At 36.6% G+C, this 14,918-nt stretch overlaps 1 protein-coding gene and 1 non-coding gene across 2 annotated transcripts in view; one reads left to right on the forward strand and one right to left on the reverse strand.

The window, feature by feature from the left end:
• Nucleotides 1-1,752: 1,752 nt before the first annotated feature.
• Nucleotides 1,753-14,918, reverse strand: part of LOC134649788 (uncharacterized) — a 51,487-nt gene continuing 38,321 nt past the window's right edge. Inside the window, exons 48-60 of the mRNA XM_063504615.1 lie at nt 13,226-13,384; nt 12,525-12,830; nt 11,953-12,136; nt 11,460-11,701; nt 10,917-11,106; nt 10,281-10,473; nt 9,950-10,050; nt 9,109-9,285; nt 8,481-8,665; nt 7,427-7,594; nt 6,452-6,595; nt 3,843-3,912; nt 1,753-1,962 (exon numbers count right to left, since the gene is read on the reverse strand). Coding sequence (XP_063360685.1) covers nt 1,753-1,962; nt 3,843-3,912; nt 6,452-6,595; nt 7,427-7,594; nt 8,481-8,665; nt 9,109-9,285; nt 9,950-10,050; nt 10,281-10,473; nt 10,917-11,106; nt 11,460-11,701; nt 11,953-12,136; nt 12,525-12,830; nt 13,226-13,384 — 2,329 coding nt within the window. The remainder of the gene's footprint in view (nt 1,963-3,842; nt 3,913-6,451; nt 6,596-7,426; nt 7,595-8,480; nt 8,666-9,108; nt 9,286-9,949; nt 10,051-10,280; nt 10,474-10,916; nt 11,107-11,459; nt 11,702-11,952; nt 12,137-12,524; nt 12,831-13,225; nt 13,385-14,918) is intronic.
• Nucleotides 13,105-13,176, forward strand: Trnat-ggu (transfer RNA threonine (anticodon GGU)). Its single transcript has one exon. It is a non-coding gene; the product is annotated as a tRNA-Thr (tRNA).

The raw sequence follows: 14,918 nt of genomic DNA on the forward strand, positions 1-14,918 counted from the left end.
CCCGCGATTTTTCAAATTTGCCGCCTTTTTCTAATCTAAATCTAAATCTTAATTTTTTTAACAATAGTTACAGTGACCATTAAAAAAGAAAAGTATCTGCCGTCCAGGAATACTTTTCCAAGTAGGTATAGAATATAGATAATTATAATTATCTCTGCAGTTGGCGTCCAAAAGTATTTTTTCTACATAAATATACCATATTATACTTTTATCGTTTTATCAAACTAGTAGAGAATGGAAGATACTTTTGAGGCGTATTCCGATCCGATACTTTTTATAGGTACTGATTGTACCATCACGCTCCGCGATTGTTGCACTATTTAAGGATCCTAGCTAAACTGGTTGCTTACTACTTACGCCATAGAATTCCCAATTTACTGTGTATAGAGTATAAGATGTTGTTGATTCATACAAATTGAATCAATTGAATTTACATTTCTGTTCATACAGCATGTAGAATAGATAATGAAATATTCATTTTTATATTATACGAATACGTTACTATGCTGATCAGTTGTCTATTGAATTGTAAATCGGCATTCGATTCATTCATACCTTATTGTAATTTGTATACATCCGGTCATTGGATGAAATACCTACATATAATAATAATTCAGCCTTTATACGTCCCACTGCTGGGCACAGGCCTCCTCTCATGCGCGACAGGGCTTGGGCTATAGTCCCCACGCTAGCCCAATGCGGATTGGGGACTTCACATACACCTTTGAATTTCTTCGCAGATGTATGCAGGTTTCCTCACGATGTTTTCCTTCACCGAAAAGCTAGTGGTAAATATCAAATGATATTTCGTACATAAGTTCCGAAAAACTCATTGGTACGAGCCAGGATTTGAACCCGCGACCTCCGGATTGAAAGTCGGGCGTCATATCCACTCGGCCACCACCGCATTCGGCCATCGCCTACATATAATAAGTATATATATCTACTTTATATTATTTGTGCGTACGTACTTGTGTATAATATATGTGCGACGTGTGTTAACCGAATTTTTTAGACAAACATTGTTGTAAGTAATATAGGGTAATTCGCCAGTAACTGGCCACCTGTTAGTAACTGGCCACCCTAAACTAAAAATGATTATATTCACCTATAAACAGAATTTATTTTATTATAAGCAGCCTTCAATGACTAGCCACTTTATACTAAAATGAATTCTGTTTATAGGTGAATATAATCATTTTTAGTTTAGGGTGGCCAGTTACTAACAGGTGGCCAGTTACTGGCGAATTACCTTACTTAGTGGAATCTCGATAAGGCGGATCCTTGTTAACACGAGATAAAATGCTATTCCCTTTCCTTCAAAGCCCAAAACCTCCATAACTCAAAATATTTAACCTCATTAAGACGAAGTAACCAACAATTCCCTGCACGGTTATCCAGTACAGCTTTTATCTACAGAACTCGACAAGTGAAATTTGAACTTTATAATACTCTACATTTTTAGTAGAATATTAACAAAAATCTATTTCATATGTATAAGTATCGTAGCACTTAAATCTGACATTAAAAAATCACATTTATAAAATAAAACAACATAAATCTTGTTACTTATTTTAATAAATTATGATTAACCAACTAATTAACTATTTACAAGGAAGTGGAGAGGGATCTCTTTTCACCTTAATCTTAAAACTTAACTAAGTACTAACCAAATAATAATATCAAAAATTTACAACAATCTTCTTACAATTTTCTTACTCTCACAAAAATACTTAATGTGTGTGTTAATAATTAATATCTACAAATCATAGCCATCGCAATACTAAAAACAGTAACGTACAAGGATGGGGTAGCCATCAGCGCGTGGTTTCTCAAACTGCCCAAGATGTCTTGCTTGTGGTTGTCGGCCCATTTTGTGGTTGCCCTGGCCTGGTCTAGGGCGGTTTTAGCGCCGGTCAGCGCCTGGGCGCCGCATTGGCAGCTAGACAGCCAGGATTCAAACTGAAAAAAAGATACAATTTGAATTTAGAATCAGAGGGCGTACCGCGAAAAGCGAATTTCGTAAATTGGGGGGTCTTTCTCGTGACAGATAAAGATGCCCGCAATTTTCGAAATTCGACCGACGATCAAAATTGACCTGAAAAGGACCAATTATGTGAACTTTTGGGATCAAGGTTTATTATTTAACCTTTATTGCACAAAACAAAACGCAATCGTACAAAAGGCGGATTTAATGCTATAAGACAGTCTCCATCAGTCAACCTTTGGGTAAATTATGTATAAGGTTAATGAAGGGATACATAAATTAAAATACTAAACATAAAATGAAATGATATGACGTACCAGAAAAGGGCGAAAAGACGCAAGGACATATTATTTTGCGGTAATTGGAATAATTGGTACATTTTTGTTGACAAATTAATTCATGCTCATGTCCAAGCTAATTGATAATACAAATGAGTTAATTGCCAATGATGAACTGACCTACTGTACATTCAATGTCAAAAGTAGTTTTATGTTAATATGTATGATAGTAAAAGTAGCAATTGACGTTACTCGCCAACATGTGTTAGAAGGTATTTTCATATCACTGTTATTGTGATGTCACTGTTAATGTTTACTTAAAGTTTTTTGTCAAAAATATTATTATCAATAACAACCTACAACTTTTCACTGTCTGACACTGGCTATACTTTTCTATCTACAGACAACTAATACTCATCGAGATAATTCTAACAAACCCATTCATAATTGCATTGTTTTATCACAGAGTTCCTATGGCCACTTCCTGTGTCTATCATCATCATCAGCTCCATGGTATCAATGCACTGTCAGCCAACCTACATAATTATGTACATGAAGTTGCAGCTCAATCAAATAAGGCAGTGGGTCTAATTTAGCTTGCAAGATTTTCCCGGACATACATACTATACATTGCAACGTTAATAAAAGCTAAAAAATAGGAACTCGTGAGTCATTGTTTTGTTCAAGAAAAAGAAAATATGATTTAATTTGTTATTATTTTTGTTATTGCAAAAACCGTAAATCCCAATGACATTGAAATTCTAGTTTCTGGCATGCGTCCAGTTTGCAAAACCGTTCTTGACATTGAGAAAGCCATCAATATAGCTGCAGTTTTAATTACAACACTACCGTGAGACACAGACACAGACATATTATATCAAATATAAAACGAGTCACTCACGTATTTTTAAGGCAAAGAAAAAGTGACCAAGTTCCCGCCTCGGCCACCGGTGGACTTGATCACTTTTTCTTTGGTGTATGATATCAATTTCAGTTTATAATCCTTTTCACATTCATAATTTAGAATCTTTCATTTGCCGCAAGTTTTTACACTCATTCCGTGCTGACAAAAACTTTGGATTAAAACAAAGTACTTACGTAACAAACTTGTTAAGACAGAAGTTGTCAATATCAGACAAGGTGATTAGATGGCCTGTTGATTCGGGATATACAAATAGTCGTGACCCAGTAAAAGGGTTAGAGGGTGGTTTCCGACGATTAGCGAGCGTGTAGTGCTAATGAATGTTTGCGGACGTCGTTCGAGTATTGTTTGACGACCATTTGGGACAAATTAGGAAAAGATGACACGGGAGGACAACCATGCCGCGTGGAAAGCTCATGGTTTAGCCGTGCCCGCATTACAAGGCAAGGGTTATCCTTGGCATTTGAAACGTGGCGTGAGATTGGTAGTACAATTATTATTGTTCTGGTTCTTCTCTATTTATTGTGTGTGTGTTTTTTACAACATTGGCTGAGGAGGTTACGGGAACTCTACAATTTTACGTTGAGCCCCTGATGTGTTACAGTTTGGATTTTTGAAAGAAAGCAACAGATTGTATGAGTAGAATTATACATACCTCTTTAAATTCTGCTTCTGTATGGAGGGCGGAAGGAACTGTTGCAAGAATGGTGTCCATTGAAGGATATCTGTTTAACAACAAAAAAGTTTGTGGTCAAATTGAATACTTACCGTAAAAAGAAAGTGTATCTGTAATCTGTAACTGTTTTTATGTAATTTAAGTAATCTGGCAGTGCCCCCGCGAAGTCGAGCAAAACAAAGAGGCACGGCCGTACCATCCTTTTCTCGAAGCGATTCAGGCCATTTTCGACGTCCTGTAATTTTGTGCTGGCTGAAGCTAGAACCCTGAATTTTCAGTAATATATTGGGCTTAACATGCTTAAGACTTATTCTCAAAAACATTCAATTTGAACTAGTAGTTTAAGAATTATTGTATGTCAAAGTTCCTTATTTTCGACACTGACACACTCACTCACTCACCAGTCACCTACGATCATCACCAGGCCTCGGAGTATTTTTAGCACGGTAAGACTAAGGAGAGCTATGGAGTCTTTGTTAACATTAAAATTAAATTCATACTCATACTCATCCTCATTAATTAAGTTCGTCCGAATCGTTTTATAAATACTTAGACTACTTATATGTAATTAATTCTGTTTACATATATTTAATTAAATGTTATATTATAAAAAAGTAATAATATGTATATGTGTATGTTAATATTATTATATTACCCATATTGCAGTGTCATCGCTCCAATATTTTATTTAAGTACTTAACGTACCTACATACTATAATTACTGTTAAGATAAGGAACTATACGTTGTCACTGGCCGCTTTAGATAATGCACTTAATGACATCATATGTCATGTATCAACATATTAAGACGTATGATTTGTTACTTCAATATATTCATTTAAGGCAAATTTCGGAATAAATTGCTGATTTCATTATGACGGATCCACAAATATCTGAAATTTTGCACTGGATTGAACCGTACAAAGATCTTATATACGATCACGAAAAATGTGTAGTAATGTGTGTGTCTTGTGACGTACATCTCACGCAATTAAGACACACTTTTATATTAAAGCATGTCAACAGCATTCTACACAATACAAAATCTCGCCAACGTTCTTCGTTTATACAGCGCTGGATAGAACCCTATGAAGAGTTAGAGTATAATACCGATCAAGCAGTTATATACTGCACTGTGTGTGAAAGTTCTAAATATGTGTATGAGTAAATCAGATGTCACATTATGTCATGAATATATAGTTACGTATTTCGTTATTGTGATGATCGCTGATATTTATTAGGTCTAGAGCTGTACATAATTTACTTGTACTTAATTAATGAGGATGAGTATGAGTGTGAACTTAATTTTAATGTTAACAAAGACTCCATAGCTCTCCTTAGTCTTACCGTGCTAAAAAAACTCCGAGGCCTGATCATCACAATTCTAAGTTACTTCTAGTATACCCACAAGCTTCAAATTTTAAACATAAGTAGTTTTCAGCTAATGAAGTCATATAAAACCTAAAAATATTGCAATATCAGTCACGTTTTTAAAGATCTAAGAACTGCATAAGTAAGTTTGTAATCCCATATAAATATATGCTATTACAAAGTTACTGTTGCAGTTCCTACAAATAGTAGGTAAAGTAAAGGTACACTACGATGTACGATGTGAGTATGAATGAAGATGTGTTTCTTTATGATATGTGTATACATAGTATGGGTATGAGTACCCGAAAAGAAGGACTGCCTACGAAAAGAGATGATATCCCATCAAAAACATTACATGTAAAAAGGTGCAAGTCTCGCAACGCTTCTACTACAAAAAAGTTTTGAGATGTAATGCGAAACCAAGTCGGTTATTCTAATCAGTGCCAGGGGCTACATAATGCTTTACTCGTACCGTACTCGTAAATATGTGTAATGCTCGAACTGCAATTAGCGCTAGCGTTATGTTCAATTAGAAATATTTTTAATAGGTGACGATGATCCTTATGTCATTATGCAGCCGTGCGATGGCCAAGTCATTATACGTATTACAAATTAAAGATATATATTTGATACAGTTTTAACACCCCCTGGCACTGATTAAAATAACCGACTTGGTTTTACATTACATCTCAAAACTTTTTTGTAGTAGAAGCGTTGCGAGACTCGCACTTTTTTACATGTAATGTTTTTGATGGGATTTCGCTTTTACTGAACTGTGACGCGGTGGGAAAATTTACGTTAAATGGGCAAAGTTTTATACCCTTATATTTTGTCATAAAATTCGCGTTTCTATACGGGACAACGTTCAACACTAGGCAATTACGTAGAATGCTCCTCAAGTCCATAATACTTACTAAAGTGTGGCAAAGCGGTGAAGGAATCTAAATAAAATCGTGCTGGTATTTATTTTTATACCAACCTACCTGATTGATTAAGCTATTAGCGTTTTAGTGAAGTGGTATTTCGGTCGTAAATCCAAGGCATTAAGAGTTAAACTTTTATGTTGCATAAAAGTTAATCATGATGGATCAGGAAATGGAATAACAGTTATTTTTGCCCAATTTTATTATAGACACTTTTTTGCTAGAGCTTTACGTTTTCCTTTAGATGAAGCCTAGACTAAATAAATATACATATACTTTTTTATTTATACTTACATGGTAGTCCAAAGCGTATAGTTCTGTTTTAACTCATCTAGAACAACGTGGACATGTTCGTAGTTGCTTAAAATGCTGACCAACGGCATTGTTATGTCCTGCGTTCTGATCGGACTGTTTTCTTCCAACATGGACACTAGATAGCTGTAATAATACACATTTTTCCTCAATCTAAAAAATTGTGGTATCGTTTACAGACGTATAGGTAGATCTGTTTGATAAAAACCGGCCAAGTGCGAGTCGGCCTCGCGCACGGAGGGTTCCGCACCATCAACAAAAAATAGAGCAAAACAAGCAAAAAAACGGTCACCCATCCAAGTACTGACCCCGCCCGACGTTGCTTAACTTCGGTCAAAAATCACGTTTGTTGTATGGGAGCCCCACTTAAATCTTTATTTTATTCTATTGTTAGTATTTGTTGTTTTAGCGGCAACAGAAATACATCATCTGTGAAAATTTCAACTGTCTAGCTATCACGGTTCGTGAGATACAGCCTGGTGACAGACGGACGGACGGGCGGACGGACAGCGGAGTCTTAGTAATAGGGTCCCGTTTTTACCCTTTGGGTACGGAACCCTAATAAAAAGTACATCTACTACTGGCCCCGTAGACAACATAATTATGCCAATCGCTAACGCTTCGTAGCGACGAAACGCAGCTGTCACTGTCATTTGAAAGAGGGATAGAGAGACACAAAGCGATTCGATAGCGAAACGCAAGCGATTGTCACCTTGGCTAGGCCGGCTGTATTTCAATGAGAACTCTAAAATAATAACTATAGGTGGGATTTTTAAGTCACAGCTACTGACAACTTATCATAACTTATCAGCGCTGGAAGTCGCCAGCAACATGCTGAGGTGAGACCATTTCGTGGCACTTTATGTTCCTTTTATGTTTATCTGTTATGTACTTATGTATAATTTTCCATTTTGTGTTTGTGCTCATGAATAAAATTATTTCTATTTTATTATATACCTCCTCAGCTTATTCTCATCATTGGAGCATCCTAGAGCGTCTCCAATGACCCAGGCCTCATTAGCAACGTTCGTGGTCTTCATACGTTGGTACAGGAAATCGTAGTCGTCGCCGTCGCCGTGACGGAGGCCGTTGCAGTACGTCACTGGTCGCAAGCTGGGCGGAACTCTGGTGAGGAAGGACAGTGTTGTATTAACCTCTTCTGTATGATATCCTGTGTTGTCTGACCCTATTTTTCAACTTTAGTAAGCAGTAGTTGTCTTTTTTTCTTTGACAACGATATATTTGCTCAGCTACAGCACAACACACTTTTTTGTGATATACAAAAATCGTGGATTCAAATCTCAGTTTAGATGAAACTTTAAGGTTGCCTAAAATTTAATGTAAAGAGATGAAGTGGAATGAGTTACATACATAATTCCTACGTAGTTACAAATTTTATTTGCCGGTTTCATAAAGCGATGAACCATTAAACTGCTCTTCAAAATCAACAATAATATATTTTTTGTTGTTGATTTGTTTTTGTACTACAAAATCGGCTGGGACTTCACTGAGTATTTCTACCTTATCAATATCAATTTTGTCACCTTTGGAGTTCCAAGCATCTATAGGTTAAGGTTGTATACCTATTTGTTTGCCACCGATGTAGTATAACGAAAATAGTTATTTGTACAACAAGAGATCAAAGTTTGATATTTCTTCGAGTGCTTATTTTGAGTCCCGTGCAAGCGTAGTAAGGGACTCAAAAGCGCACGAGATGTAAATAACTTTGATCTCGTGTAGTTCACAAAACTTTTCACCTCAGCAGTGAGAATATATTAGAGAACCCGAAAAATGTATTCCTTCTTCATCACTTACCTCTATTCACTCATGTTTTCTTAAGATATGCCAACAATTAAATTTTCACCTCAGCAACTCGAACAAGGGTACTTTGCTACTTAAAAACAGTGAGCAAAATCTAATTTTGCTCACTGTTTTTAAGTAGCAAAGTACCCTTGTTCGAGCTGCTGAGGTGAAAAAACTTTATTTATTTAAGTGTTGTTAGTTTACTCACTCAACGCCATTTTCCTTGAAATTCTCAAAGAGTTCCACAGTCTTATCGATGCAACCTTGGTGGCCTAACTTGCATGCGAATTCTAAGACTTGCATGCGGTTCCTAAGAGTGACGAAACTGTCTGTGGTTATGACGTCATAACCCAGCTTGTTGATGATCCCGTCTAGTAGTTTGAGCGCATATTTCTAGAAATTAAACGAAAATTAGGATGACTAGATGCAGTAGTGCAATCTTATAGATGTATATTATTGTTACTGACGTTCTCAAATAATTTGGTGCTTTGGAAATAGAAATTGAATTCCTTGACTATACTTTTACAGATGATAATACTTACGGCCTAATTTGAACAATGCTTATAAGAAGTCACAGCGGTACGATACTGATCTATTAGTGTCAAAAGTGACGTTTTTTGGTTGAAGAAATGTCATTGTTCGAATCGGGCCGTTAGTCGCGCATGTCGACAATTAAATTAATATTACTTGAATAACGCTAGGTATGTATTCGCTGTTTGTTAGCACAAATCATGCTTGAGCAGCTTGTTTGTGTAATAAATAGCTAATCAAATAATATCCTTATTTAAAAGTTTAAGTGTGTGAAATATGAAGGTCATAATTTTAAATATACAAACCTCGATATCTGCTTGAGCATCTGAACCCAAGTAAGATGTTCTCAATTTGTTCAAGCCTCGTATAGCAGCATACCAAACTGAATAGTCGGTTTCATCAAACAAAAACTCCAATACATGGAACAGCCGTTCAAACTTCACTTCGTCGGCGTACACAAAGGCGAATAAATCATTCACGATCTGAAAAATAGCGAGTTTTCTAAGCCAAGGTCAGTAAAAGGAGGAAGTATAAATAAATGGATGCAGCTCAGATGCTCGTTTAAAAATAGATGACGCTTGTTGTATTTAACGAGATCTGACAGATCCAAGATAGAGAAACATTGTTAGCCAAACTCGTATTTCACGATAATGAGTTAATTCATTTCACGGCAACTATTTATAATGAAATGTTTTAAAAATGGTGTACTGTATAGATTAAGACCACTATTTTATCATTACATAGTATAAAACAAAGTCGCTTCCCGCTGTCTGTCTGTATGTATGCTTAGATCTTTAAAACTACGCAACGGATTTTGATGCGGTTTTTTTAATCGATAGAGGAAGGTTTATGTATAATTTGTTACCCGTGCGAAGCCGGGGCGGGTCACTAGTTTAAAATATAACGGACTATTTCACGCCCTAAAAAATGTTCATACGGATAGCATTTTCTGCTACAGCTCGGAAAACGTGTATTTACATAATTAAGTATATAAACGTAAACTATGAGGAATCAAATAAAAATTCTTAGAGAAAAAATTCATTTAAAGTATAATGGCGTTATTTATAAACGGCTACGGTTTTTGTTTGACACATACCGAATTTAACAGTTTTATATCTAACTATCTATCTAGTAATTATTACTTACCTTTGCTCGATTAAGATGATGAATCTGTTCTCTTTCGTTTCCTTTTAAAGCATTTGCAATCAGTTGCCACGAATGTTCATCGTAATTGACTCTATAAAAACCTTTATGAAACAAAATTAATCCATAATTATTAACTTGTATGAAGTTTACGTCTTTTTTAAGAAGAAAGCAGAAAGAAAGCTGAATCATAGTCTGGCAAACCAATTTCGTCAGTCTAACAAAAGCGACATATTAAAAAAAAATTGGTGCAATGGGTCGATCTCCGACACGAATTTTGAACTTCGCGCCTTTTTCTACAAATTGGTTTGCCTGACTCTTTCCAAAATCTTACCAGTTTCTTGCACATTGAAGATGACCCAAGGATGGGATTCACTAATTCCGGTCAGATTTAAATCCTGCGTTTCCTCATTCATAATGAAAGCGGGTTTGGTGTTGGTGAAATCCTTCACAAGTTCTGTGGTGTATGTTATGGGGATGGGGTAGGTTTCGTTCGATTGGTGGGATGAGTCTATGTAGAAACGTTTCTGAAAAGTAGAATTTTAATAGATACCTATTTAACTTTCATTGAAGTTCATCGACATGATAAAGGTAGTTAAAGTTAACACTTAACAACCGGCATGCTTTTCGTTTTTCAATATTTTAAATGGCAGAGCCTTTTTTTGTCTGTGACATATTTTGAACAGATTAATTTTGGTACCCATTACAAAACTGTAGATTAAAATTTATTCTTAACTACGAGTATGACAGCAGACAATAAAAGATATGTCCAGCACCTCTGCCGTATATCTGAGCCCCTACCGCGAAGAATGAAGTTAGAAATGTATTTATCTGCCTTTTTATAACTCGAATATCCAAGAGCAATATTGTAGAGGCAGATATTTTTTTTTCGATATTGGCGGTAGGCCCTCTGATCCGAGGACCTTTATGTGTAAAACCATTTTGCCAGATTGATATACTATTTTCCTACCTGAGTTAACGTTGCTGTTTCATTTTCATAGTCAATGTTGACAGTCAAGATAGGGTGACCAGCCTTTGCTATCCATTGTCCCATTACATCCACAATGTTAAATCCAGAGTAATCCGTAAAAGCGCTAGCGTTGCTGACTTCTTGATGTAGAGCGGAGTAAAGGTTCTCAGGGTAGCCAACCTCAAATTGACTGAAAACAAAATAAAAGTTTTTAATTAATTGTGCAATAAGGAAAATGTGACTAAAATTCAAACTATGAAATATTAAACTGATTAAAAATATGAGTACCTATCTGAAATTGAGTTTGAAATAAATTGAGTGAAGGGTTTCAATAGCAAAAAAATATTCAATGTCAAGTCCTTTCACACAAGAGGCAACCTAATAATGCAACTGCAATAAAAAAGGAAATACACGCGCCGAACGTGTTTGGTCGTACATCGTACAGCAGTTGACAATTAGTTTTTTTTAGGTTGCCCGTGTGTGAAAGGCCTAAAAGATTTTTAATGAAATCGAAATATTAGCCAAAAATCAAAATGAACTCACTTAGCCTTTAAATAACTCTGCAGCCCCAATTTAAACACATCATCCCCAACTAAATGGTGCACCATCCTAATGATAGAGCCCGCCTTCTGATAGGTTATCTTTCCAAAATGGAGGCTGATCTCCGCGGGCGAGTTGACGTTGTTGTTGGTGATGGCGGGGGAGGTCGGGGATTCGTCGGCGGTGTAGCCGTCGTAGACTGAGCCTGTGACCAGCTGGTCGGCTGATCCTACGTCTGGTTCAATCTGAAAATGGTTTTGAACAGTCATTAGCATTTATACGTCCCGTTGGCTCACTAGGACATAGATCTCCCCTCGTTGCAGTCAATCCGTAAACAATCAAGTTCCTCAGGGTATCATGTCTGAAGATTCTGAAGGGGCGCTAAAATTTCTGAGGGATCAAAGAAATGGGGGTACTATGGTCTAGAAATGCTTAGGGCAACAAAATGTCGTGTATCTGGGCCGCAAAGTTTCTGAAGTATGTAGATGTAGCTTACAAGGGCAGTGATGTAATGCTGGAAGTAATCGGCGAAGCCCTCGTTGAGCCAAGTGTTGCTCCACCAGTGGCAGGTGACCAGGTCCCCGAACCACATGTGTGTGGTTTCGTGAGCCATGATCTGTGCCACTCGGTATTTGAAGTACGGTGTTGATTCTTCAGGCACGTATAAGAGGAGGGATTCGCTGTGAAAGAATTGTGATATTAGAATAAATAGTTATAAAGCGCAAAAAAAACACGATAATATTGAGTTCAAGCATTCACGGTTAATGGTTCTGGTTAGGAAAAAAAAATAAAAAAGAAGGTAGGTACCTATCTAAAATAGACCTATACGGAGGATTAGGGTGGAAAAATTTGCACCAACATGAGGCTAAGAATAAGCAGGTTAACGACAGATCAACGATTCTCGTCAATGCATCATCATTTTTAACTAAATATTTACTTCATCATCATATCAGCCAAATTGCGTCCACAGACTCGGAGCTTACATGGGTTTTCACAGAATGTGGTCGTGAACTAGCACTACCTTCATCCAAATTATTCATGTACCTAGTGGTTCAACTCATTGCTTACCGGTACTTAACCAACCCCCAGTTCTCCATAGCGCCAGCTCTGAAATCCGGCAAACCCACATGGTCCAACTTCAAATAAGCGTTCGTAGAATAGTAGTCAATGCCGAAGTAGTCACTCAAAGCTTTGACTACTCTCAGGCCGAAGTCAAAGGCGTAGTCAGTTTGGTTCATGGCTTCTGGTCTCACGTAGACACCAAATTGTGTGTCATTTGTTAATCTCCCCTCGAATTCTGATACCATGAATGCTACTAAGTAGGAGGACATTTTTGGTGATGGGTGGAAGATTTCTCTTGTGTAACCGTTGGCTCTGTAAATAATGATACATTATTATTATATTATCTATTTATTACGATTTATTTGATTCAATTTCTTCATCATAGGAATATATACATCTAAAGATGTATCGGTTTATATTGAATAAGTTACAGTCATGATCCCATTATGAAACATTTCTCTTTTCTGACTTAGGATAAATCAGGTGATGTCATGATGCCCTGCATGTGCGGCTACCGACATCTACCGAGATGATTGCACTTCTTAAAATGAAGAACATGTTAAAAATATTCGCTGTCAACTGGTAAGTCTCGGTGGCTCAGCTGTAAGAGCGGCGGGCTGGTATCCCGTATTCGCGAGTTTGAGTCTCGCCCGAGACTGAATTTTTCCACTTTTCCTTTATTTCTAAACATTAATATTAGAACTTACAACGGAACCGTATCTGCCAAATGTGTGTTAGCCACCGAAGGCTTGTAAGAATCAGGCCGGTCGATCACTAGTGTGAAGATGGCTTTATATTCCGGCTCGTCGAAACAAGGGAACACCTTCCTTGCGTGTGTAGGCTCCATTTGTGTTGCTCCCAGCCATCTGGAATATGGTGGATTGTTTGTTTACTTATTAGAGTTATTAGTTAGGTGCATATAGTCACAGATATGTGATGATGGCTTTTTATAAGATACTATAGATAGCCAAAAAGTTTTAGGCCGCTTAGTTGAAACAATAACTTATAAACTAACAATGTTATGAAGTTCTATTAGTAAATATATGATTAAAATTTTAACTTTTTAAATTATACTTATATTATTGTCCTCGTCACTAGGTGATTACAGTGTTTTGGATTTTTAGCAACGTTACTGCCTACCCGAAACCGGGTTCTATGGACCCCTTGAACCACTTTTGTAGCCTTAGCCTGCTTTTTGTATAGTTAACAAATTTTAACTGCCGAAAACCGACCAAAATGTAGGCTAGTATGATCCAAAGTATCCAAACTGTGATATGTGGTTAAGGTTGTAAGTAGGATCTTAAGCACGGTGCCTAGTTTACACGGACTTAATATCGAGCCGAAAATAAAGTAACCTTATTTATAATACTGGCACCAGTGATAAATAATTAACAGCAATGTTATCAAAAGCTGAGTTGAGAGATCGCGAGCCAGTAAATCGTAAGGGCATAGGAATCTATAATTATGAAAATGAGTGAGAAGATTAGTGACTTTTTATAGATATTAGACTGTCTTACTGTGGTTTTTTAAATTTTGAACGGAACTCTGATACGCGTTATGTCAGTCAGTCAGTCGCTCTTGGGCTATCATGTTTTTGTTTGTTCCTTCATAATTAAGGTTTTCAGTGCAAAAATAATGTATTGCGTTTTGCGTTGAACTTAATTTCCTAGAAAAGCCACGTACAGTCAAGTGTAAAAATATTGGTGATGCACGAAAATCTCAAAAATAATTTGTCCCATAGCTCTAATACCAGCGAATTAAGTATTATTTTTGAGTAAGTTGTCTACACCTATATTTTTACACTTGAATGTACAAGTACCTACGTAAATGTAGAAAACTCATGGGAGGAGCTCGGAATTTAAAATTATGGTCGTTCGGTTTTAAGTGGCACGCTTCGCCGTATATGCCTTACCACTTGTCTACCAGTACTACAAGCAAGTACTAGATTCGTGTAAACTCGGCATAATACGGATTGTTACGCGAAAGAAATTAACGATATCGTCTCATGTGATGTGATAGATACGATTCGAGAAGAATGACCTAACATTGAATGCTAGGCTGATAAATAGGTACCGTTATGTCCGTTATTTTCGTATATGCGTAGTCGTGCGACAACGCACGTTTTTGCAAATAAAATATTTTATTATTTACAAGTTACCTAAGTTAGTAAGATTACGAATAGGTAGTTTAAGTCTTTAGACGAGCATTTGAAATTTAATCACGTAACAGCATTGCAAACCGCAAAAGTTAAATGTCAGAAAAGATACAAAACATTACACCTGGGTTTCATAACGTATAAACATCTGAAAATAACTAATAAAAGCGGTCAGGCAAATTGCAATTAAGTAAGAAGCAAATACAACTACTCCAAAAAAAAAAAGTAAGCTAGTAAAGTGTTCC

Source organism: Cydia amplana, chromosome 7 (genome assembly GCF_948474715.1).
Source record: "Cydia amplana chromosome 7, ilCydAmpl1.1, whole genome shotgun sequence".
Lineage (NCBI taxonomy): Eukaryota > Metazoa > Arthropoda > Insecta > Lepidoptera > Tortricidae > Cydia > Cydia amplana.